The sequence below is a fragment of the Cucurbita pepo genome, chromosome 19 (genome assembly GCF_057944985.1).
Source record: "Cucurbita pepo subsp. pepo isolate OVF chromosome 19, ASM5794498v1, whole genome shotgun sequence".
Lineage (NCBI taxonomy): Eukaryota > Viridiplantae > Streptophyta > Magnoliopsida > Cucurbitales > Cucurbitaceae > Cucurbita > Cucurbita pepo.
Window position 1 is genome coordinate 8,955,434 of NC_141816.1, and position 25,769 is coordinate 8,981,202.

General features: G+C 36.4%; 6 protein-coding genes and 1 long non-coding RNA gene across 14 annotated transcripts; 4 read left to right on the forward strand and 3 right to left on the reverse strand.

Annotated features, from left to right (window-relative positions):
- The first annotated feature begins 11 nt into the window (after positions 1–11).
- Positions 12–1,733, forward strand: LOC111782327 (casparian strip membrane protein 1). Its single transcript, XM_023663187.2, has 3 exons — positions 12–394; positions 495–618; positions 1,337–1,733. Exons 1-3 carry the CDS (start codon positions 96–98, stop codon positions 1,553–1,555), a joined length of 642 nt encoding a protein of 213 aa, XP_023518955.2. The 5' UTR covers positions 12–95; the 3' UTR covers positions 1,556–1,733.
- A 1,159-nt stretch (positions 1,734–2,892) lies between these two features.
- Positions 2,893–8,236, forward strand: LOC111781781 (mRNA-decapping enzyme-like protein). Its single transcript, XM_023662478.2, has 8 exons — positions 2,893–3,370; positions 3,640–3,680; positions 3,816–3,865; positions 4,304–4,448; positions 5,464–5,520; positions 5,898–6,021; positions 6,814–7,287; positions 7,979–8,236. Exons 1-8 carry the CDS (start codon positions 3,212–3,214, stop codon positions 8,033–8,035), a joined length of 1,107 nt encoding a protein of 368 aa, XP_023518246.1. The 5' UTR covers positions 2,893–3,211; the 3' UTR covers positions 8,036–8,236.
- A 1,029-nt stretch (positions 8,237–9,265) lies between these two features.
- Positions 9,266–13,829, forward strand: LOC111780941 (uncharacterized). Of its 3 annotated transcripts, none has more exons than XR_002812927.2 (4): positions 9,266–9,550; positions 12,227–12,324; positions 13,216–13,420; positions 13,521–13,829. It is a non-coding gene; the product is annotated as an uncharacterized LOC111780941 (long non-coding RNA). The 3 variants fall into 3 exon arrangements; XR_002812926.2 differs by having other exon boundaries at positions 9,267–9,550; positions 13,213–13,420; XR_002812925.2 differs by lacking the exons at positions 13,216–13,420; positions 13,521–13,829 and adding an exon at positions 12,417–12,640 and having other exon boundaries at positions 9,277–9,550.
- LOC111780940 (protein trichome birefringence-like 9) lies at positions 12,113–15,163 on the reverse strand. The gene is made up of 4 exons (XM_023661305.2): positions 14,547–15,163; positions 13,238–13,627; positions 12,574–12,732; positions 12,113–12,483 (listed from the first exon to the last, which is right to left on the reverse strand). Exons 1-4 carry the CDS (start codon positions 14,975–14,977, stop codon positions 12,159–12,161), a joined length of 1,305 nt encoding a protein of 434 aa, XP_023517073.2. The 5' UTR covers positions 14,978–15,163; the 3' UTR covers positions 12,113–12,158.
- A 1,724-nt stretch (positions 15,164–16,887) lies between these two features.
- Positions 16,888–19,172, reverse strand: LOC111781390 (bric-a-brac protein). The gene is made up of 2 exons (XM_087119918.1): positions 18,965–19,172; positions 16,888–17,199 (listed from the first exon to the last, which is right to left on the reverse strand). Exon 1 carries the CDS (start codon positions 19,170–19,172, stop codon positions 18,984–18,986), a length of 189 nt encoding a protein of 62 aa, XP_086976044.1. The 3' UTR covers positions 16,888–17,199; positions 18,965–18,983.
- LOC111781392 (putative pentatricopeptide repeat-containing protein At5g37570) lies at positions 19,159–24,063 on the forward strand. 6 transcript variants are annotated; one of them, XM_087119915.1, is made up of 5 exons: positions 19,159–21,234; positions 21,422–21,677; positions 22,147–22,540; positions 23,138–23,277; positions 23,480–24,063. In XM_087119915.1, exon 1 carries the CDS (start codon positions 19,311–19,313, stop codon positions 21,006–21,008), a length of 1,698 nt encoding a protein of 565 aa, XP_086976041.1. In that variant the 5' UTR covers positions 19,159–19,310; the 3' UTR covers positions 21,009–21,234; positions 21,422–21,677; positions 22,147–22,540; positions 23,138–23,277; positions 23,480–24,063. The 6 variants fall into 6 exon arrangements, with proteins under 6 accessions (XP_086976041.1, XP_086976043.1, XP_086976038.1 ...); XM_087119917.1 differs by having other exon boundaries at positions 19,159–21,135; XM_087119912.1 differs by having other exon boundaries at positions 19,159–21,677.
- LOC111781389 (IAA-amino acid hydrolase ILR1-like 3) lies at positions 21,337–23,899 on the reverse strand. The gene is made up of 5 exons (XM_023661949.2): positions 23,489–23,899; positions 22,593–22,718; positions 22,181–22,492; positions 21,886–22,014; positions 21,337–21,801 (listed from the first exon to the last, which is right to left on the reverse strand). Exons 1-5 carry the CDS (start codon positions 23,882–23,884, stop codon positions 21,451–21,453), a joined length of 1,314 nt encoding a protein of 437 aa, XP_023517717.2. The 5' UTR covers positions 23,885–23,899; the 3' UTR covers positions 21,337–21,450.
- Positions 24,064–25,769: the final 1,706 nt, after the last annotated feature.

The following is a 25,769-nucleotide window of genomic DNA, read 5'->3' on the forward strand; positions in this document are numbered from 1 at the left end:
CTTTCTATTTAAATCCCAACTCTGTTCATCATTCCCCACCACTCACAGTCTCCGATTCTTAAAAAACTCGAATCTCAACAACAAACAGAGCAAACATGAAGAACGCCGAATCCACCGCCATTGACGTTGCCCCTGACACCAACCACAGCGGCCCAATTTCCAAGAAGAAGAGTACGACGCCGCTGCTGGCGGCGGCGCCGGTTCCTGTCCGGTCAGACAGGGGAACCCACCGGATGAAACGTGGGCTTGCCATTTTTGACATCATTCTGAGAATTGGTGTCCTTGCAGCTGCGCTGGCGGCGGCTGCTACCATGGGAACTAGTGAAGAGACTCTGCCGTTTTTCACTCAGTTCTTTCAGTTTGAAGCTAGCTATGATGATTTGCCCACTTTCCAGTTGGGTGTTGTTCCAAAAAAGATTACTTTTTTATGTTATAATTGAGTTTGATTCATATAATAAATGATTTAGCGTTTGAATTTTACTTGAATTTGGCAGGTTTTTTGTGATAGCGATGGGGATAGTTGCAGGATATGTGATGCTATCAATTCCATTCTCAATTGTTTGCATTGTTCGTCCACATGCCGTTGGGGCTCGCCTTCTCTTGTTGATTTTGGATGCCGTAAGTTCCTTTCTTGTTCTTGAAAAACAAACCCATTTGGATTCCAACCAGTAATTTGTGAGATTCTACCTCAGTTGATGAGGAGAACGAAACACCCTTTTAAGGGCGGTAGAAAATCTCTCATTTTAAAACTCTTGAGGGGAGTCCGAGAAAAGAAAACACAAAGAGAACGATATCTGCACAGAGAACTAAACACCCTTTTTGAGGGGTGAAAATTTCTCTCTAGTAGACAACGTTTTAAAAAGGGAGCTCAAAAAGGAAAGTCGAAAGAGGACAATATAGAACCAAACACGGTGTGAAAATCTCTCTCTAGTAGATAGCGTTTTAAAAATCTTGAGAGGAGCCTGGAAGGGAAAGCCTAGAGAAGATAATATCTGTTACCCCTTATAGTGTGAAAATCTCTCTCTAGTTGATAGAGTTTTAAAAATCTTGAAGTAAACTCGAAACGAAAAACCCATGAAGGACAATAATTGCTCGAGAACGAAACACCCTTTATAAGGGGTGTGAAAATCTCTCTCTGGTAGATAGCGTTTTTAAAATTTTTGAGAGGAGCCAAAAGAAAAAGTCCAAAAAAGACAATATTACTCCGAGAACAAAACACCATTCATTAGGATGTGAAAATCTCTTTCTTTTGGACAACATTTTTAAAACTTTGAAGGAGTTCAAAAAAAAAAAAGCTTAAAGGAGACAACTTCGGCTAAAAATTTGGATTTTACAGGTGGCTATGACGCTGAACACGGCCGCGGCAGGTTCAGCAGCAGCGGTGTTGAACATAGCTCATGCCGGGAACTCGAGCACGAACTGGCTGGCGATTTGCAACCAATTTGGGGACTTTTGTCAGCAGGCAAGTGGGGCTGTGGTGGGGGCGTTCGCCGGCGTGTTGCTGTTTCTTCTACTCATCTTGTTCTCAGCTTTGTCCCTCAAAAACAGCCATTGATCATATGATTACTCAAAAGTTTAAGGTTTTGGGTACTTTGGTTTGTGTGTTTGTTGGTGTGTTGTGGAATTGGGATATTTAAGAAAATTTGTATGTAATTTCTTCCCTCTTTTGTTTTTTACAATGGTTGTTGGGTTTGACTTTGACTTATGTAAAAAAGTTCAAAATTATGCTATAATATATATCTTACCAAATTTGAGTAAATCTTTAAATATTTTATTTTTAAAAAAAAAAATATATAGGTTAAATTAATAAAAAAAATATTTTTGAATGTTTTTCTCGAGAACAATTTCTTAAAGAGTTAAATAAATACATTTACTTTTAGTATATGAATCGAACGGTTAGTATCACGTTTTTAACAATACTCCTGAGTTTTCAAATGTAATATAAAAAAAGTTTGTAAATGATTTATGAAGTGTAAATAGATGGTTTTCGTTTATATATTAACGATAAAATTTGATTGTAAGCGAGTTTGATGGTAACAATAGCTGAACGTTCCCATGACGTAACATCAGAGAATTTGATTGATAATCATTGTTGAGTCGTTTCATAGTGATCTCTCAATCCGTTTAACCTTAAAATCACCACAAAATCAATGAAAGGTCTCATGGTTGTTATATATATATTTAGAAAAAAACGGGTTAATTTTCTTATGTTTATTGGAGTGCAACTCTTTAAGAAACACATTGAAATGTTCTCGTTTGAATTTTTAACAGGTAAGCTCGAAGTGTTCGATATTATAACATAAATAGCATAACTTTACCCATCAATTAAAATTTTCTTTTTCTATTACCTCAACAAAGCAGCTCGATCAATAGGGAGAGGGGGTCAACAAGCGAGAATGGCTAGGTTGATAGCAAAGTTCTGCGTCCAACTTCAGCCCTTGAGAGTTAGCCACAAGACAACAACCTCTAACGCCCCCCACACCATTGTGGCAGCTCTATTGAGGCTCAGGAGTTCAGTCCAATTAATGTTGTGCTAACTCGGTAGTAAAAGACTACCTACCTTGTCATTACGAAAATCAATTTAAGTTGAGTTTTAGACTATTTTTACCCCAGACAACCAGAAAAAAAAAAAAAAATATATTCTCGTAACCAAGAACCATAACCTAAGTCAACGAGAAGCTCGATCTAAACCTAGGTCGATGCTGAGGTCGAGAGTGATTAAGAAGCTGAATAAAATTTTAAACGGAATTAATAAATTTCCTTTGAAATATGTAATATTAGGACAAATTATTACCATTTTTTTTAGTTCTCTAGATATTCGTATAATTTAGTTTTTTTTTTTTTTTTTTTAATTATTAAAAGAAAGAGAAGGTAAAAGGGGGGGAGAGGGAGAAAGAAAGACCTAATTTGGACAAAAATTAAGCAAAGTCCAAAATCTTATGGAATGAAAAATTGAGATCAAGATTGAAGAACAAAAGTAATGTATTAATTTTACGCAGAGAAGAGAACTGCAAGTTGAAGGAATTCACGATCTATAATTCAGCTGCCCACTTTCCACCTTCATCAGATTAGTGTCCATTTTCGTTGCCGCAAAGCTGATTTGGTCTCTCTTTAGCCGCTGTCACTTTCCCGGGAAAAGAACGGAAGGGCTGAGATTCAGGAGCGAAGGAATCCAAGGGTTTTAGATAACGAAGTCCTCCGTCGATCGAAGATGACTCAATCCGGAAAATTGATGCCGAATCTTGACCAGCAGAGCACCAAAATGCTTAATCTAACTGTGTTGCAGAGAATTGATCCTTTCATTGAGGAAATTTTAATCACCGCAGCCCATGTGACGTTCTACGAGTTTAATATCGAGACCAATCAATGGGTTAGTCGTACAACCTGCTATTTCATTGTTGTTCGGGTTTTGTTCATAGCGAGGTTGAATTTGAATTGAAGATCTTATGTTTCTTGTTTCTTTTCGATCTATTGGGTAAATCGAATCGAGTCGGCATTATTGGCATGATTAGCAAGGAAATTTTAGTAAATTCATTCCACGAAATAGTTTTTACAATTTCCTATTCTGTAATTCCTCCCAAGCTAATGGAAGGTGGTATATCTGGTTGCTTTCTTAATCTCGTTTTTGTATGGTTGCAGAGTCGGAAGGACGTTGAAGGATCTCTTTTCGTAGTGAAGAGGTTTTTTCATTACTTTTTTGTTTGTTTTTTTTTTAATAAAAGATTTCTAGGCAAAGGTTTGTTTTGTAGTTTTTGGCCTTAGAGATTTTTTTTTTAAATTTCCTGATGTTCATATACGAGTCTTCTTGTTTGAAGAAATGCTCAACCTCGGTTCCAATTCATTGTGATGAATCGACGCAACACAGGTCAGTAATCGACGCAATCTATATGGTCATTATCCTTTAGAGCTATTGTTACATCGTACTATTAATTCCAAATGATATCATAATGGTTGAGCTGGCTACAAACAACTTACAGTATGTGTTAAGACCAACAAATTTATTAGCACGGGAAATTCGAATGGTCAAATCGAATCTTCAGTTTATAGCTTGCAATTTGCTATCTTTTCGAAGTAGTGAAAATTGTTGGTTGTATTTGTACTAACACACAATTTGAAGTTTTAATCGGCTATCTAATAAGTGAAATTGGCATCTTGGATGTTGTAAATTACATTGTCCATTTTGTTCTCAACAAGATTTGAATTTCTATCTTGGTGAAGTTACATGTAACTGATATTGATGAGATTGAAATGAACTATGTATGCTCGAAACTTAGCTTTAAATCTGTCTATTTATTTTAACCAGATAATCTAGTGGAGAATCTACTTGGAGATTTCGAGTATGAAGTGCAAGCTCCTTATTTATTGTACCGGAATGCTGCTCAAGAAGTTAATGGCATTTGGTTTTACAACCCACGGGAATGCGAGGATGTTGCGAACCTCTTTAGTAGGTATAATACCCCTTTGTTCATTGATATCTTGTTAGTCAAATTATTGTTGTCGTCATATAACTAGCTTATGAAATCTGGGTTTTGTGAAAATTTTATCAATTACACCATTTTATTGATCTTTATCTTGTAAAGGAAATGAAACTTTCTATAAAATGTTAATTAAGTGGGTGGTGTAGTTATGTGAGACCCACATCGGTTGGAGAGGGGAACAAAGCATACCTTATAATGGTATGGAAACCTCTCCCTAATAGATGCGTTTTTAAAACCGTGAGGCTGACGGCGATACGTAACGGGCCAAAGTAAACAATATTTGCTAGCGGTGGGTTTGGACTGTTACAAGTTACATGAAGTTTTGAGTGAACGGTAATTGTACACTATCCAAACAGATTACAGAAGTCCCCATATCTGCACTTCCTCTAGCTAGGTTGCTATTAATGAAAAAGTGGTGAACTGTTTCTTGATTTTTCTTGCAGTTCACACAAATTTGGGATGAGGTAGTACGGAAGGGTTTTCCTTTTGCAATTTATCTCGTGTATTTAAGCCTCTATAAATCTGTGTCCAGAGGGAAAATTTTCGCTTTTTGTCAATGTGCGTATTAGAGCATTACCTTATAAGCTATGGGGTTCTTGCAAATATGTATGAGGCTGTTTATTTAATTGATATTGGGATTTATTATCGTTTCGTTTAAGGGTCCCGGACTACATGGCCAAATGCAGTGGTCTCCCTATAATAATATTGTTCTCTGTTTGGGGGGAAAAAAAGAAAAAACGAGGCGTTTTGTGGTTTCCTTGCATACTTTTTTTTCCCTATACCAAAGTAAGGCCTTTTTTCCCTCATAGTTCCAACCCACACTTTTCATGTTCGGCTTGGGCACGAAGTCCCTTCTTCACCTTTTTGTATGAATTTTCTCTTATTAAAACATTATACCCCTCATTGTACTGTCAAGAAATTTCTCATAGATATTTCATGGGTTTCTTACATATCATGAGGCATACTCGTGCCTTTTATTTTGCAGGATACTTAATGCATTCTCGAAGGTTCCTTTAAAGTCCAAAGTTTCGTCGAGCAAGGGGTAAATATATTGTTATTGTAATAATTTCAAGCAAATTTTGTACGGCCTTGAAACATTTTAGTTTCTATGCTTGCATAGTAATTTCCTTTTGGAAATATTGATATCTATACTTGTTATATGAGTTACTGTATCTTGCCTAACTGAAGGCCATACCATGTTATATGAGTTACTGTATCTTGCCTGCCTATTTGTTTGTATTATTGAGAAGCGTTATTTTTCGAAGTTAAAAACCAATTCTTCGTTAAGATAAATGAAAGAATGCAAGAGGGTGATAAGAAAAGAAAGAGAGTCCAATGCAAAATGATCCTATACAGCTAAATAATTAAACAAATTATCTACTTTTCTATAACTGTCTTTTCATTTATATTTCTACCCAGTGATTTTGAGGAGCTCGAGGCAGTGCCAACTATGTCAATTATTGAAGGTCCGCTGGAGCCCTCAGCACCACCCTCTACTGCCACCGATGCCCACGAAGATCCTTCCTTTGTGAACTTCTTTAGTGTTAGTGCTCTTTGTCCCTTCCTTTTATTCTTTTAGTTACATTTTATGTGGGAATGCTTATAGCTTCATTTTCATGAGCTCAATATTTTATCTTCATATTATGGTACTTGGGCTACTTTAAGCATTTTCTTATCCAACCTTGTTTGTTAGAATTGTAGAAAGGGAACATTTTGTGAAGCCGAAACTAACGCTCATTCTTAGTTAATGAAAATCTTCCGACCATGAAACAAAACTTTCCAATTATTTGGCGTCGGTCTGCTGTCGCTTCAATAACTGAACCTCAGGGTAAAATGGTTGGGAATGTGACAAATAAGTTTGCTCGTGAGAGATGATTTTCATCTGCCAGATTTAAAAATATATCAGCTCATATATAATAAAAATGCATGGATAAACTTAATATTTATAATCCTATTGTTTCTTCTTGTTTTACTTTTAAACTTCTTGTTAAATATTTATGTCTCCCTTAGTGCCTTTCTTGTTCTTTCTTCCATCGCTCAGTAAAAATTGTATTTCTCATTCCGTACATCTTCCCCCAACCAAGAAAAACTGGGCAAAAAATGTATGTATAACAACATTTATGGAAATGGAATCCTTTTTTGCCTTGTGCTGAAGAACTATGTTCGGAAGATTCCCATTTTCTTACGAACCAATGACGTCTTCGTTGGTATGATATCTACAAAATCGAGCATTTATGTATATATGCCGTTTCATTCTACTGAGCTTTCCTTTCTGCTCATTGTGGTTTATTTTATGTTCAATGCCATTCTGGTGACCTTGATGGTATTTCTGCAGGCGGCTATGAATATTGGAAGCAATGCTCCAAATATACCGGATTCAAGGCAGCCATATCATGCTTCTGCTATAAACCCTCCATCTTTGCTTGCTCCTAATATTGTATCAGCTCCTGCACTGACTCCACAGCCATCTTTTCCCATTGCAGCTTCGACTTCTCTAACCCCTCCTTACGGACCACCTGACCCAAACAATAGCGCTAATCAGGTCACTAATCTTGTGAAGCCCTCTTCTTTCTTTCCTCCTCCATCCTTTTCTTCTGCACCAATGAGGCCCTCTTTGCCCTCACCCATGACAATGCCTACACTTCATCCTCCACTTAATATACAAAGCCCATATGGTACCCCAATGCTCCAGCCATTTCCACCACCGAATCCACCGCCTTCACTTACACCAAGTTCTGCTCCTGCTCTCAATGATGCGCCTCTTATTAGCCGGGACAAAGTTCGCGATGCACTTCTGATGCTTGTTCAGGTATCTTTCTCACTTTTTCTTGCAATATTATGACCGGTAGCTTCGGTTCAGCTTTAGAAAGTTATGCTCTTGTATGGTTTATTGGTAAGCTACCTATGCTAGGGCCAGAGTTCCAGACCATTTAAGCATATTGACTAACTTAAAAGAATATGGAAATTCAGGTAGAAAGAGTCTACGAGCCTCCCACCAAGCCAAGCTCATCCAAAATAAAATTATCAACTATCCTTCTCTGTCTCCTCCTTCCCCTATTCATGTCTATTGCCTCGTAACAATTCCTCCTTGCAACTCGGGTCAATTTTGACCAACTCACTCACTAATGATACTGTAACGGCTCAAGCCCATCACAGCCCACCACTAGCAGATATTGTCCTTTTTGGGCTTTCCCTTTCAAGCTTCCCCTCAAGGTTTTTAAAACACGTCTGCTAGGCAGAGGTTTCCACACCCTTATAAAGAATGCTTCGTTCTCCTCCCCAACCGATATGGGATTTGACACATACCCTCAGCAATAGCCCTATCATAAATAACTACAATTGCATTGCAAATTGAAACTGATTATGTTCTCATTGATCATGGCTCCTCTGGGCTTCACTTCTTGCATTTGACTCTGTTTTCTTATTCAGTTCAATTACAAATTTCACTAGTTTTTGAATTCTGAGGCAGTGGCTGACCTGTGGAATTATTCTTGTGTTAGGACGATCAATTCATCGATAAGTTTTACCAAGCGTTGCTGAAGATGCATCATTCTTGAGTATATCTTCAAAAGGGCAGAGAGGTGGGTTTGTTTGGGCATGATAGATATGTGTGAATTAGACGTGTATATAACTCACTTTGAATTATGCCTAAAATTAGTGATTCCAGTGTAGAGTCGTCTGTTCAGTGTAAAATTATAAAGAGTTTCCATGTTCTTTAAGCTCTTTTTATTTGATTTGATTGAGGCATTGCTATCAAAGCTCTTTCAGTTTGGTACTTTTTAACCACTCCCTTCTAAATTTGGTTCTGCCTTGGGAACTCCTGCTTCCTTGTTTACAGGTTTTCACTCTGTTTTGGGCATTTGATTGCCTTGGATTGTAAAATTATAATTTCAGGTTACACAACAAATATTTGTTTTTGGTTTTACTTAAAAAAGCTTTCATATTTATTCTTTAAATTTTGGTTTTAAAACTTTTAATTCCGACCCTGGTTGGCCTTTCATCCCTAGCCACAAGTCATCTCCGTATTTTGCTACATACATGGGTTCGGTCCTCCATGGCCTGTTAGAGCTCTCTTTAACCTTCTTATGGCTGGATCGATCGGTTTCAGGTTAAATAAGAAGAACTTGAGGATTTCACTTTTGGAAAGTGCCTACACCTGATAGCTTAAGTCGTTGTTCTCATTTTCTCACTGACTTATAATGCAAAAGGTACACCATTGGAATGAGTGTGCTTTATTAAGAGAATCTCAAATAAAGACGTTTATGGACTCGTTATTTTTCAATGGACGAGAGGTGCATCTATCTACTCGTCAATCACAGTGTTTTGCACTGATAGACCCCTATGTACGGGAATTGAGCGAAAATAATACAAAATTTTCACCGCTCATTAGTTGATGAGGGGTAAATATTTACTTGGACCAATATCTAAAGCCACCAATGGCAAGTCAAGGTTGGAGAAATAGATTTTGGATTTTGGACAAATTAATTTGGCAATAATAATAATAATATTTATTTTTACATAAACTAATAAAAGTTGGAGATAAAATGGATTTAAGAGAGTAATTGAATAAATAATTAAATAAATTGTACATGTTAATAAAAAAAAAAATTATTTTCAGTAAGGTCTTAGAACATCGATGGCGTTTAAAAATGTGTTAATTTATTGGAAGAATATTCAATTTTTAATAAAGTTTTAAGTTATTAAATTTTTATTTTTCTTTACTAAAATGGTAATTTCACTAATTTATTATTATTATTTAAAGAAATGAATATATCGCGGGACCAAAATCTGCTGGCGTTGGGTGGCTTGGCGCGCCGGTGAGCCAATGTGGCTGTGGATAACGGAAAAGGCTTGGTTGGTTCAATATTACTGTGCAGAAGATGAACACCATTTCTTCCTAAACACAAGCCTCATTCCTTTCCATTCCATTTCACCGCACAGTTCTCTTCCTCCTATACTTCTGATTTTCCATTTCTATGTTTCTGGAGGAGCTTAACTGCAACATCTTGAGCTGTGTTTCATTCGTGGTATATGCCAATTGAATTTCAGGGAACTAGCTTCCTTCCGTCAAGGTACTATGATGATATGATTGTTTGATTCCTTTGTGCGTGCGTGCGTGCGTATGTGTGTTCTTATATTTCTAAATCTTTTGGATTTGTAATTTATCTAGATTAGGGTTTGCGCCATGGTTATCGTTCTAGATTTTTTCGCGTTGCTATGTTTGACTGTTGGGCTAATTGAGTACGCGTAAGTGGAAACTTGACGTTCGTTGGAAATTTACTTGTCTCGCACACATCTTGACATTACTTTTGTTATTAGAATGATAGGTTTGTTTATGCATGCCCCAAAATCGACTCACGTTGAAGCTGTGTATAAAATTTTAAGATACTTGAAAGGCCTTTAAGAAATGATATACTGTTTATGAAACATGACCATGTGCATGTTGAGGTTTATACTGATGTTGATCGGGCAAGCAAAACCATAGATAGAAGATTTACGTCTTGTTACTGTTCCTTTGTTGAAGAAAAAGCTAAGTGTATTGGCTAGAAGTAGTGCTGAAGCTAAGTTTAGGACATTTGCCTGTGGTATTTGAGAAGGTATATGGATAAGGAAACCATTGGAAGAATTGAAATTCTCTTAGAAGGTGCCCATGTGTTTTTATTGTAACAACAAGGCACTGATTTCCATTTCTCACCGTCGAATCCTTCGTGATAGGACAAAACATATTGAGGTTGATAAACATTTTACACGGAGAAGATTGGTGGAGTAATATACATTCCTTCCCTCTTTCACTGATTTCCATTTCGAGAAGTCGGGTGAGTAGGTTTGGGAGGTGGATAGGTTTAATGCTTTTTTGTGAGCGTTGGTCACTAGGTCGTTTTATAATTATGGTCTTGGTCTTGTTCTTTTGGATTTGAGTCCTTGTTTGTAGTTAAAGTTGAACTCCTATGTTTTTGGAGCTTATTTTCCAAACATATTTTTTCGTTTCTCTCGATGAAAACTCGGTTTTTTACCAATATATATAGGAGAGGATGAATTTGAGTGACCGGTTTTCTTTAAAAGAATGAGCAGGAGCTTAATGTAAAATCTTGCTTCCTCGATAAAACTTGCTGGAAAATTCTTTTTGCCTTTAGCAGAAAGAGGAATTATATTCCAAATTGAGGAAATGGGCCAGATTAGAAGAGGTCAGAGAGAGGCTGGGGGGAAGGAGTGGATAAAACATTTGCGACGAGAGTTTTGTTCTTTTGTATCGAGAAAAGATTGAGTCCTCCCTTTTCTGCGGTAAGGTTTATAATATTCCATCGAACAAGGTGTGGGTCATCATTTTTTAAGTTAAAGAAATAGCAAGCACACTTGGGTGTAGCGATTATCAAAGAAATAAAGCTTAGTAAAATTCCAAATACAAGAATATTGCTTCCTCTAAAGATTGAAGCTCAGAATTCCTAAGATCATTGACGGAAGCTCACATTTTTTTGGAAATTATGCGTAAGAAGAGAACTACATCTGTTTTCAGGGAGAAAAAAAAACTATTGTCCAACTTAAATAGCACACGAGGTAGGGAAACCTTTTAAAGTTCTTTTAGATACAAAAGGTTAAAATATACTCTTACATCATGCAAAAATCCACTCCTCCATCTTCTGCAAAGGGGCCAATGGAAGTACATAAAGAAACATCAAAACCTCATAACCTCATGACCAACCGAATTCGCCATAGAGTGGGTGATGGAAGGAAACACATCTTTCTAAACCGGCCCATGGATTGAAGATGCCACACTAGTCTTGCAGTATCTACTTTTATATAGATTCCCTCATAGCAAAAAAGCCACGATCAAAGAAACGTGAAATGTTGTCAACAAATTCTAGGACCTGAAGCTAGGTAGGAACCTAAAGGATAATAAAGCATCAGAATAGGCAAAATTAAGTCTTGACCTTGCCCTAGTGGTATTGTCAAATGAAGCAGACTCATTAACTTGGCTCCCCACGCTGACGGGTCTTTCTCTATAAAATCCTTTTGATGGACATAGGGGAAAAAATAGAAGCAATAAATCCCACACTAACAAAGATAATTTGGAAATGATATCACCCTAAAAAGATGAAGTTCTTCTTTTGGGAAATAGCACGAAAAACCATTATCACAAGTGAAAATCTTCAGATTGTCCTACATGGCCCTGTTTCCAAATTGGTGTCCATTATGCAAGAAAGGAAACGAATCACAAAGCCACTTATTTATGCAATACATATGCGCTCAGAAATTCTGGACAACGATTCTCAATATATTCGAATGGCATCTCATATTTTCTTGGGAGGTAAAGGATCTATTGGATATGGCCTTAATGTACCACCCTTCAAGAATGCAAAATTCCTACAATGGAAAAACCTTGGCTTTCTTTTGGAACCTGTGGAAAGAAAGAAATCAAAGAATATTCACAGAAGAGACACAAATTTATACAAAGCTCTACACAATGTTGTTTACCAAGGTATATCCTAGTGTAAACTGTCTAATATTTTTACTTCCTATAGCTATGCCTCCCTCATTGTTAATATTGGAATGTCTTGTAAACATCATGGATATTGCATCCCTTTTGTAAATTTCAATGATCAATTGAAATCGTAAAAAAAATGTGAGGAAGAAGCTGAGTTCTAAACATGAGATCAGTTATTTTTCTTTGGACGTACAGCATTACTTTCTGAATCCTTTTGACAATAGATTAGCATAAAAAAGTTCATTCCACGTATCTGGTATTCCAGGCAGACACCAGTGACTACAATCTTGTGGAGCTTCATCAGATGTGCCGTTCTCACGATTCTTTGAAGGGTGGCCATCATTCCTGAATTCTGTCAAATATGTAATATTCAAGAACTGAACTTTATGTGTTACATAATTCATTTGTTTGATTACATCTGAAATGAAAATATTGTTTTCTGGTTCATCTTGCAGCTTTGTGTAGTCTCTTTCTGGCTCCTTATCAGTGTCACAGTGACCCCCTTCACTCCATGTCCCACCCCTGCAAGTTTATGTCAAAAGCTTGTTTCACAAAGCCACTAACCATTGTTAATTTCTGATAAACAACAGATTTCATGACAGCATAATTTACCTGTAATGAACAGGAGAATAGCTGCGAAAGAAAACATGAGTTCTGTTTAGATCCAAGTTTTCTTCTACCCATCGCTTCCATGTTTGCAGTGACCTCCGAAATGCTTCCATTACATCCATACTCGTGTTTAATTTCCCACCTTCTTGGAAATAGTAACCCCTGAAACAAAAATGGATGTCTTCTATAGTTATTTTTCCCATTTATGGATAGAAATGAAGGTCTATGTGTTCTTGATTGATCTCAAAAGCAGTAATCTGATGAAATGTTTACTTCTAGATTAGAAACCTCTAATATCAAATTGATATGGTCTTGACACTTGTATTACTCACTGAAATGATTCTATTTCTTCCTTTTTTTTCCTAGAAATGTTGTCTTAGTCACTAACTTAGAAAAATACTCTTGTTAAGTAACAACTTATTAAAATGTTCAACAAAAAGTCGATGTGGCGTTGACTTAGAGCGACGTAGTAGTTTCTTAGATCCTGTCTTGATTAAGTCGAGAAGAAAGACATTCGGCCACATCGATCTTCTGTTCAACGTCCTAATAAAATTTTCTTCCAAGTGTAGTTTTGAAACATTTACTAACACTAGAGTATTTTTTTCTAATTTAGCCTTTTATTTTTGAAATTTGGGTCAAAAGTAGGTTGAGAAGATTGAAGTCATACATTTTAACAGTCTTGAACTCATTCCACCAATGGCCATCATTGAAAATTAAGATATCTGCACCAACCCACTTCTGGGAAAACCAATGCATCTCATCGACTCGAATGGCGGCGTTAACTTCACTGGATGAGTTTGGAGGAGGTCGGCCGATGATCACCAAAAAAGGAACTCTGTAGTATTCAACTGTAAGATTGTATTCTTGGAATCGCATTTTGAGAAACCCCTTGTGCTTGTTTATTGGCTTCCCATTTTCTTCATATATCGTTGAAAGGTTTGAAACTGCAGGTGTTAGCATGCATAGCAGTGACTCCCATTGGTTTCTTCCAATGGAATCACCAACGAACACGATCCTCCCGTTTCGAGTTCTCTCCAACAGCTCACTTGCATTGAATCTAAGGTTGGAACAAGAAAACGGTTATGAATTTGAGTTCAAATCACGATAGTCAACCATATCAGATACAGGTAGTGGACATGATGTTACATGAACTTATTGCATAAACAATTTTTTTTATTAAAATGATAGTCAACATCTAGAATGTAAATATATTATAGATTAAGATGGTTTGTTTGAGCAATGTTCAATAATTGACATTATTTATAAGCCAAATTCAACCTTCACAGTTATGCTAAAATAATAATAATAATGCTAATCCAGATGGGCTATTAAGGATGTAATGGTTTAAAACTTAGTGGTGCACTTGTAAGTGTTCTTAAACTATTTTTTAAACAAAATTGGAGTAGAAATTGTCTTTTTGAACTTTTCTTTCAAGGTCTTCGTTGGCACACCGACTAGTGTCTAATTTTATACTTTTTATCCTCATTAGTATAGCACACCGACTAGTGTCTAATTTTATACTTTTTATCCTCATTAGTATACTGTTCTGTGTGACTTTGATACTGATACTATTTCTGTGTGACTTTGATACTATTTATCCTCATTAGCACACTGTTCGGTGTTTGACTCTGATACTATTTATCCTTGTTAGCACACCGCTCGCTCAATGTCCGACTGCTCGGTGTCCGACTCTGATATCATTCATAACAGTCAAAGTTCATTGCCAGCAAATATTGTTCTTTCATAACTTTCCATTTCGAGCTTAGAATGAAATCGTTTTGGAATTTTTTTTCAACATGAAATAAAATCTATATTTTCCATATGTTCATCCAATTCTTTGGGAAGATCCAACAAGATTACCCTTTTTGGTTCCTCAACATCAAATTTCATATTTTCCAAACCAGGATTATACGAAAAGTCTAAAATTGAAAACCCAAGCTCCCAAATAACTTCAAGACAAGTAGCCATGTTCATACCTGGGAATATCACAGCCATCCGGCTGCCACCGCCACTTCCGGTAACCTTCATCTTTCCGGCCATTCTGTCTACACCGGAATCCTGGATCAACAAAGGGGCAATTCTCAGTATAGGAGTGAAATGGATAACTTTCATCCCAAACCCATTTCCCATTGGAGTAATCACAAGCTCTCGGCAACGGAGACGACGATGACGACGACAACGACAAACTCGGGTCGTTTCCGGGAAAGATTTGCAACAAGAACTGATGCAAACGTAAGAGATCATAATACTGGTGATTGAAAGGAGTGGCGGAGGAGTTGAAGATGAAAAGAGCAGAAACAGAGAGGAGAAGAAAAGACAGAGCAAAACAGAGTGTTCTGTTAATGGGGAAAGCAAGAAGAATTATGGGTCTTTGTGAAAAGGGTTGCTGCTCCGTTTGGATATCCATTGAAAGAGGAAGAACAAAGGAATTTATATTTTTGAAACAAATCAAACAATTGGGAGTTAGGAATGCATGGCCAGTCTTTATAGGGAGATGAACCAGTTGACTTTTTCCCCACAGAAAATGGAAACAATTTTAATCCACATAATTTCCTTCCATCAAAATCAAAACCACTTTGTTCATGAAAATAAAATCAAATATTACCTTACCATATTCATCATTATTCAATATTGTTCATGGAAATTCATCTGTAGTTTGCAGATTTAGATAGAGAAATGGTGAAGAAAACAAGCAAGTAAGATCGTCCTATGCTTTGAAAGTGACCTTGAAACTGATGTACTATTATAGTCTTTTTATATTTGGACTTTTTTGGATTGACGAAGATATCTATAATTGGATTACTTCACGATTCAGCAATTCAAATAGATATCAAATGGATCATAGGTTAATTGGTTAAGCTATACATTACTTTCATGATTCAGATATCAAATCGAGCATAGGTTAATTGGTTAAGCTATACATTACTTTCATGATTTAGAAATCAAATCGAGCATAGGTTAATTGATTAAGCTATATATTGTAAATCACGACGAGTTGAACTTTAAAAGAAGAAAGTGATATTATGTTTGTGATTATCTTTTCTAGTCAAGAAATTAGTTGGAAGCAATCTTAAGAGAGTAAATCTATCGTCATAGTAAAGTCTAAATAAAAGGTTAAAGACTATTGGTGGGAATTTTAGGGAAATAGTTTTTAGGATCATTCGGAGATTAAATTGAAATTGATTTAATTCGAGTAAATTAGATTTAATAAGGTTATATTTTTAAAATTTTGGATGAGATATTTTTAATTTAAATCTCACATGAATAATTTAGTTGTCTATAATTGTTTTCTAAAAATTGAAAATCTGAATTTAAAATTAAAAGATTTTGTAAAGGGTGGGAGACTAAATTATATTCAAATGAAAATGTTCATGAATAAAATTTTTAATTTTCGGCTGTTCTCATAAAAAAAACATTATTATTTTTAAATTACTCATGGCTGTCAGGCGATTAACAAAAACCCAAATTTTTTTAGAACTTATTAATTGTTATGATCGAGAAGTTATGATCGAGATAGAATAGAATAAGCGATAATTTTAGTAAATTTTTAAATGTTTTGGTTGCAATTAAAATAATATAAAAGTATTTAATTCTAAGAGTTGTTTGTTGTTAATGTTTGAATATTGTTTAGGATTGGATTTAATCATATGTAAATCAAAGGAAAAACATAGTTTGTGTTCGAAAAAGCAACAATAAGTTAAAAAACTTTCTATTAAATATAAATGTTTTTGTTTTTAAATTGTTGGATATGCATACATTTATATGGATGTTCGATGAGTTATAATGTATTGTGAAATATGTTTTATAAAATGTTTTAAGACTTCTTATGCATGACTCGGTCGTAGCTATGTGATAATATTTCGTAATTAACACCACAACTACTTTCAAGTGGTGATAATTAATTAATATTGGTTAGATGATAGTTATTCACGACCACTACTATAGTCCATTTTAAGTGGTGATAACAAATTGGCATTAATTGCACGCCCCCGGTGATGAAAACGATTTTGTGAAAAGATTACCTAGGCATTAATTGCATGCCCGGTGATGAAAACGATTTTGTGAAAAGATTACCTAATGCGAATAATTATCCACTACGCTCCCTTGATTTCGTTTGATTATTCATATAATCATTTGCATATCTAACCTTAGTAGTGGAGTTTCAATAATTTTTAATACTCACATTTTTTTTATAAGTACCATTTTTTAAAAATGATTTTCAAGCAAGACCGTGACACAAAGGTGAAGAAATTAGTAATGGGACAATTCGAGAATTTTATGATTTCCCTAATAGAACATCTATGTTGATGTTCATAATTCTATAACTTTTAACTATTCTTCATTTATTTTAAACGGTAAATTTGTTATCTCGTAGGTAATGATCTCGACTAAGAGTATAAAAAAGTTGGGTCATTACAACATCACTGCTAATATCAGAACTTTTACCAAAATCCATCAGAATCAACTAAATATAACCTGAAGATAAGCTATAGTTATGTAGTAGTGCCCAGAAATTCATAATGTCTAAGCGCTCTGAAACTTCAGTACCAACCTCTATATTTTTGTTCCTTTCATTCCATCATCAAAGCTCATATTTGTGTTCTCCGAGTTTGAGCAATCTTTATTGAGCTGAAAAAATTAATACAATCATAAGTTCCTATCATTAAACTTTCTAAAAGTTGAGCAAAATAAATTTATCAGACAAGTGTAACATCGTTTAGCAAGGATTCGTCTCGAACTCAATATCTTGCTAGAGATTAAGCAAAAACCATCTAAGCAAATAAAAAGAAACCAAATGAAAAGACACAAAATTTCAAGAAATGCATTCGATCTCAACTAGAAACATGTTTCATCCCATTTGAAGTTTCGTGTATTCAGTCTTCTCTACTTCTTAAATATTCTCGTTCAGTTTGATCTATACAACAGAAGACTCACTTAATCACTAATTGTAACGGCCCAAGCCTACCACTAGCAGATATTGTCTTCTTTGGGAATTCTTTTTAAGGGCTTCCCCTAAAGGTTGATGTGGAATCTCACAATCCACCCCCTTGGGGGCCAACGTCCTCGCTGGCACACTACCCGGTGTCTGGTTCTGATACCATTTGTAACAGCCTAAGTCCACCGCTAGTAAATATTGTCCTCTTTGGGCATTCCCTTCAAGGGCTTCCCCTCGTCTACTAGGGAGAGGATTCCACACCCTTATAAAGAATGCTTCGTTCCCCTTTCCAACTAACGTGGGATCTCACACTAATGAATTTTACCTACCTTCAATCATGTCATTCTCTACTTAGGTTAGATAACATTTTAGATAACATTTTAGCAGATACAAGCCAACCTCCCTTTCATTCAAAAATAAGCAGAGAAAGGTAACTGAAACATTATCAGGTATCCGAGTATACTTGTTCTAATGTAATCACGTTCACTTGCCACTCAAAAAATTTTGAAGGTGTAGAAAAAGAAGTTCAAATTGAAAGCTACAGAGGAAGAAATTGACAACATTGAAAGAAATAAGATATAAGAGCTTTAAAATCTACTTCAAGAAAAGATGCAATTGGCTTAAAATGGATTTACAAGACTATATACAAAGAACCAATTTTATTCAGAAGCTTAAAGCTCCATTAGTTGAAAAGGGCTAATCTTAACAACCTGGTGTAGATCTTAATGAGACAGATTGCAAGAACCGTACTCGTCTTGGTAGTTTAATTCCGATGAAATGTGTTTCAACTTGATGGCCTGGCTTGATTCCTTAAATGGCGAAATGGAAGAAATGAAAGTGGAGCTAACACAAGGATACATGGTGAAAGGGAAGAAAGGTATCACTTATCGCCTCAATAATACCTATGGGCTATGGAGTTCGTACCCAGCGATAGAGTAAGAGCCAGGGGATCAAAGTCGCTCCACGATTTCATGCTTCCGTTCTTAAAGGGGGGAGGGAATCAGAGGATATTAGGTGCACGAAATTGGATCCCTACGGAATGAGGTCTTTCAAATTCATCGTCGAACATAAATTATAATTGGTTCCGGATTAGTGAGGTTGCGTCCTTCAACAATTAAATCTAAAGGCCACAATTCGAGAAACAGAGAAGAACTACACGGATAAAGAAAGTGCTTTCAATCGTTGTTCGAGAACAAGGAGTTCAAAAACGGGACGGAAAACGGAGACAGACTTGAAAAATCATCCGATTCGTAGAGAATAAAGAAAACAACTCAAAAGATAAAGGCATTCCAATCCTTCTACAAACTATTCAAATTGCCAAAGAATCAGGAACGACCTAACATTAGACCTCACCTAATGAGGAGTTAATTTCTGATACAATCCACAAGAATATCGAGAATATCGAGATTCGACAACAAAATTGAACATAAAATACATGAGATTAGGTTGAACGCTCACCGGAAGAAATCGATCGAGTTTAATCGTGGTGACGCCTTCTCAGCCGCTCTCTGACAAAATCGCTACGAGCTTTAGTTCGAGCTTGCTGAGGGCCGACATTGACGTAAGAGAGGTAAGCTCCGACGACGAAGAAGGAGAAACCGGCGACGAAGTAGCAGGCGCTAGTTCCTAGCTGTCCGCGCGGGAGAGGGTTCAGCCACAGTCCCATTTCCCTCTAATACTGCGTTCTACAGAGTTTATGACTAAATTTATAATTTAATTATTAAAATATAATTTTATTTTAATTTCTATATTTAATTATCTATTTTTATAGGAGGATCTTTGACGTTCACTAGCCAATGCGGCCATGCCGCCATGTATTCGCCCATTCTCTTGCTTCAGCATTGCTACAATCCACAGCCACACCAGCAAGCCGAAGTCCAATGCTTCTCTTTTCCCGATTTCCGACCTCCTCAAGCTCTGCAAGACCCCCATCGACCTCCAGCAACTCCATGCTCGTCTCGTCCAGAAAGGGCTCGAGCAAGATCATTTCCTTGTGACCCAATTCGTTTCAACTTCCAACTCAATTGCCAACATTTCATATTCTACATCCGTCTTCGATCGTGTTCTATCGCCTTCTACCTTTCTCTGGAACACTCTTGTTCGTGGCTACTGTGAGAAGTTGCAATTTGTAGATACTATTTCGTTCTTTGTGCGTATGAAGAGGGAGGAGGGCGTTCCTGATCGGTACACATTTCCTTCGCTTCTCAAGGCTTGTGCAAGTGAGGGAAAGGTGAGGGAAGGTATGGCCCTTCATGGATCCATTTTGAGATGTGGCGTTGATGAGGATTTATATGTTACGACGAGTTTGGTGAATTTGTATGGGAAGGGTGGGTTAATCGAGTGTGCACGTAAGGTGTTTGATAGAATGTCAGAGAAGAATGTGATTTCTTGGACAGCTATGATTGTTGGGTATTCGAGTACTGGGAATTTGGTGGAGGCGAACAGGCTTTTTGACTCGATGCCGGAGAGAAATGTGGCGTCGTGGAATGCAATTATTGGTGGCTACATGAAAATGGGTGATTTAAAGAGTGCTGAGAAGGTGTTCGATGAAATGCCAGAGAAGAATGTTGTGTCTTTCACAACAATGATCGATGGGTATGCAAAAGCGGGCGACATGGTTTCTGCCAGGAATTTATTTCAAAAGGCACCTGAAAGAGATATTGTCGCATGGTCGGCTTTGATATCTGGATATGCACAAAATGGTCAGCCAAATGAGGCACTCAAGACTTTTCTTGAAATGGGTTCTAGGAATGTGAAACCTGATGAGTTTGTATTGGTTAGCTTAATGTCAGCTTGTTCCCAAGTGGGCAATTTGGATTTGGCCAAATGGGTTGATTCATATTCTAGCAAGTGTTTAGTTGATCTTCGTGGGGCTCACGTTAGGGCTGCTCTAATCGATATGAATGCTAAGTGTGGGAACATGGAGCGAGCCATGGATCTGTTTGAAGAAATGCCTAAAAGGGATCTGATTTCTTATTGTTCTCTAATGCAAGGGTTGTCACTCCACGGGTGTGGAGATCAGGCTGTGTCACTCTTCGAGAGGATGCTTGGTGAAGCTCTAACTCCCGATGAAGTAGCCTTCACAGTCATCTTAACAGCTTGTAGCCGTGCTGGACTTGTGGATGAAGGTTGGCATTACTTTGAAATCATGAGGAGTAAATACTCCATGGTTCCCTCTCCTGATCACTATGCATGTATTGTTGATCTTCTTAGTCGATCTGGGCGACTAAAAGCAGCTTATGAGCTCATTAAATCCGTGCCTGCTCAATCTCATGCTGGTGCATGGGGTGCACTGCTTGGGGCCTGCAAATTATATTCTGATTCCGAGCTAGCAGAAGTGGTAGCGTCTCGACTAATGGAGCTCGAGCCTCAAAATGCTGCTAATTATGTGCTATTATCCAATATCTATGCTTCTGCTGAAAGGTGGTTGGATGTGTCTGTTGTGAGAAACCAAATGAGTGAAAGAGGGATCAGAAAAATACCCGGTTGCAGCTGGATTTAATCGAACACATTGTTTATACGTTGTCTGCAATTTAAACCGCACCAGCATTGATCTAACTCGGTTTAGCATCTTCATTTATTAGACTATCAATATCATTGCTATAATGGAATTCAGCATTGGTAAAAAGGTTAACTCAGCTTATTGTTTTCCCCACACATTGATTTTATTGGTGAAATATTCATTTTTGCAGAAATGTTTCAGTCGTATGTGGTGAAATATGCTACCGGTAAGACGAGATTGTCGTTAATGTTTTAAAGCATGTTGCATGTTGCATGTTGTACTGTTCTAGAAAGAATGACCAAATAAGAGCTCCCTAAATTTTCAGTAGTAATGAAGTGTAATTCTCTTTATTTTGGCAAAATATGTGCATACCTATGGCATGTTTTGTTCCTCACATATTATTTTACTTACAGAACTGAAATTGAAGTTAATCACTGACAACTCAGTTGTGTTCCAAGTAAGACATAGCCACAGCAGCATGAAGAGCTGCTCCAATTGGAAGGGCCTCCTCATCAAGGACAAAGTGCGGTGAGTGCAGTGGCCGGTTTGATCTCAGAGTATCATTCCTTATCCCAATCCCATATATGGTGGCTGCAATCTTCTGTGACAAGAAGCCAAAGTCTTCTGCTCCCATGGTCCATGGAAGGAGTTGCACATTGGATTCTCCAAGTAAGCTATTTCCTACCCTATTTGCATGCTCAAACAATGCTACATTGTTAACCATTACTGGTGTATCCTCCATAAACTCCACTGAAGCATAACAATGGTGCACTACTGCTTGCGTGTTGATGACCTGTTGAGAAGGAATTAGTTTTTTCCAGCTTCAAAAGTAATTTAGGAATTTGTTTAAGTTCATTAAGTGTAATGCATGTTATACCTCTCTGATCCTTTCCTTAAGGTAAGAGAGACCCTTAGGAGACAAGCTCCTAAAAGTTCCTCCAACTTTCACGGTTTCGGGAACGACATTATCTGCTTGCCCTCCATCAACAAATGCGACAGTCACCACCTACATTGCTGAGTATTAGTTAACTACGACCATGTTTGCAAGTTTCCTAGCTATGCATGACCTTTAAGTGTTGAATCTTGATGAGTAGTTAATCATGTTATTCTGTTTTTATGATCCTAACAAACGGAGAAGATTAGGGACTTCGTCTAGAGGGCGCAAAACTTACTCCGGCCTCGAGAGGATCTGTCTCACGAGATACAATTTGTTGAAGAGCTTGAATTATAAAAGCTGTTGCCAGAACTGGGTCCTTCGTCTTATGTGGGGCTGCAGCATGGCCACCCTTTCCTCGTATCAAGGCCGAAAAGTGTCCTGCTCCCGCACATACTGGACCCGGCCTCGAGGCTATGACACCGGTTGGTAAGGTGGGCAAGACGTGCAATGCAAAGATTCCATCTATATCGTCAAGGGCATCTTCTTGTAGCAATTGATAAGCTCCATTACACTCTTCTCCTGGCTGGAAAACTAACTTCACAGTTCCCTTCAAATAACAACATATACAAGTAATCCTGGTCAGTCCCCTTCCCAGGTAACAGAATCGCACAAATAGGATTTACAATTCTAAGTATGAAATTTTTTACCTTCAGTTTCTCTATTTTACTCTGTAATAACCTTGCTGCTCCTAATAGCATAGCAACATGTGAATCATGGCCACAGGCATGCATTTTACCTTCTACCTTGCTTTTGAATTCCCATTCTACCAGTTCCTTCAAAATTATATGAGACATATTTAGCTTGGAGAATCTAACTGTTCATCAATTTGCACTCCTATTCTACCGTGGCATGATCTTCTCTATTGATGACAACAATTTGCAAGGTTGAATTTTAGTTTTGCAAAATGTAAATACCAGCACAAACCCACCGCTAGTAGATATTGTCTTTTTTGGGTTTTCCCTTTCGGGCTTCCCCTCAAGGCTTTTAAAACGCATCTATTAGGGAGAGGTTTCCACACCCTTATAAAGAATGCTTTGTTCCCTTCTCCAACCGATTTGGGATCTCACAATCCACCCCCTTCGAGGTCCAACGTCCTCGCTGGCACACCATTCGGTGTTTGGCTCTGATACCATTTGTAACAGCCCAAGCCCATCACTAACCGATATTGTCCTCTTTGAGGTTTTCCTTTCAGGCTTCCCTTCAAGGTTTTTAATACGGCATCTATTAGGGAGAGATTTCCACACCTTTATAAAGAATGCTTCGTTCTCCTCTCCAACCAACGTAGAATCTCACAGATTATCAGACCTTAGAGCAAGGATAGAAAGCAATAAGGTTAGTTGAAGCAGTTTCTTGATATGCTATTCTGATATGGATATGTATGAAGTCTATCTCAGTTTTAGTAGCAAAATATAAATCTTTTTAGAGTCAATGTCTTTTGCTTGCTTTACATTTTCCAAAGTTACTTTTGACAAATTACTTTCTTCCATTGTATTTGATCTGTATGCCATTTTTCCGGTTTCATCTTTGTTTATAGAGAGAGTACCTGAAGAGGAAGGGCATCCATGTCTGCTCGAAGAGCAAAAACAGGTCTAGAAGAAGAAGAAGAAGAAGAAGAAGAAGAAGAAGAAGCCCCTTTAATGGAAGCCACCACTCCAGTCTTGGCAACAGGCCATTGGTAACTGATGCCGAGCAAGTCGAGCTCAGACCTCACGAGTTGACTCGTTCTGTACTCTTCAAATCCCACCTCTGGATACTCATGAATTCTCCTTCTAACTCCTTTTATCCACTCCAGGAACTCCCCTTCCCTTGCCAAACCCAATAACCTCCGTGTCAGTGAGTGTAGCTCCAACCCATCTCCACCGTGCTCCACCTCCGACGCCGACGGCCGCCACAACACCACTCCAAAAACCAGCATCCAACAAAACAACTTGAACTCCATGCCGCCGCCGCCGCCTGCCATCTCAAAAACAAATGCTTCCAATGGGTAATATAATGTATATATTTGATATTGGATGGCCGTAGTCTATAAACTATATATTTGATTTGGGAACTGACATCGAAATTATGAATAATGGGGTTTCTAAAATAGACAACATTTAAAATGATGTTTCATTTTCACTTCCGTATTTTAAGGGTGTGTTTTACTTATATCGCATGTGAATTTCAAAGAGAGTAAGGTTTTAAATGTTATCAAATTCATCGCATTGTCAAATCATCACTTTGTTGTTTTAACTTTTTTGGAATAAATTCAATTCCCAATAGAGTTTCTTTTAGACATTTTTTAGACTTTGATGTATATGAGGGGTAAAAAACGTGAAACACGGTTTCCATTAATTCGTTCAATTATTTAATAATTTATTTTTAAGTTAAGGAGATACGGAATTCGAACTTTTATATTTTGGTCTGGTCAACCATATATGGATTAGGATTTAGGGTCGAACTTGTATCTAGGGTCAACGGTTTAGAATTTGTATTAGGGACCAATTAAACTATTAATTTTAAGTTTATTGGTTTATTTATTTTATTAGTATAAATTAAAAACTAATAGAGATTATTTAAATCAAGAAATTTCATGCCATCTTTCATTTTTGGGCCGCTAGATTTATACAATTTTTGGGCCTACACAAGAAATCAAGAATGAGGCAGCAATATGTGGGCTGGGCCTCACGTGCGATCATTTCATGTTGGGCTTCCATCCTTAATGGGCTTGAGCCTGAATAATATGGCTTTAGGCGACTACAAATTTTCTATCATTGATATAAAATTTTAAAATATATTGTTTTTTTAGTTTATATATATATATATATATATATATATATATATATATAAACTACCAAAATTAATATGTAATTTTGTACTTTTATCAGAATTAATATGTAATTTACATTAAAATTTAAAATTAAAAAAAAAAACTACCAAAATTGGTTTTTTTAAAATATTTATATTAATTTTTAAAAGTAATTAAAAATAAATTTATTTATGTGTACAAAATATAGAAATGAAAAATAGGGAATTTGTTTTTTATTATTATTATTTTAAAAGAAATTTGGGGCATAAATTTATGGTGAGAAGTTAAAACTGATAAATAATTGTTGTTTAAAAACAAAATAAAAGAGATCATGAATTTTTAGGGGTAGTTTTCTATTTAATGTTATTAATTATTTTATTGTCATTAAGTAAATTTATTAAAATAATTTTAAATAATTTAATTTTCATCCCCTACCTTAAATTTTACCATCAATCTTACTTGAAATAAACAATTTTAATAAAGTTATATAAACGATTAATGGTAAATATTTGATTGAGTAAATTATACTAATAAATCTTATATAATTATAATAATTTATTAATATAATAATAAAAAGTATTTAAACCAACTAATCATAATTAAGTAATTAATTGTAGTTAAGATATTGTTAGGTAATTAATTAATCATTAAGTTTATTTTAATAAAATTGACAATAATTGTACAAATATTAGTGCTCATAAATCATAATAATTCAGGCGAAAAAAAGCGGCTGATTGGCGCTGCCACGCGCGCGCGTTAGTTAATAAACAATAAATATTGGATATGCTATTAATTATAAACAGCCCATCCTTTAAAGCTATGATCCATAAATTTTTATGAACTATAAATTATTATCAATAATTTCATCATAACTTTCGAGACAACTATGATACTAATGTTTTTAATAAATGAAACGCATTAAATCATAATTAAATTAGATAAAATAATTTTAATACGTCATGCCTGATATTCGAAATCAAGATTCATCCATCGAACCTTAAAAAATTGCTCCACAATGTCGTCAGTAAACTTGTAA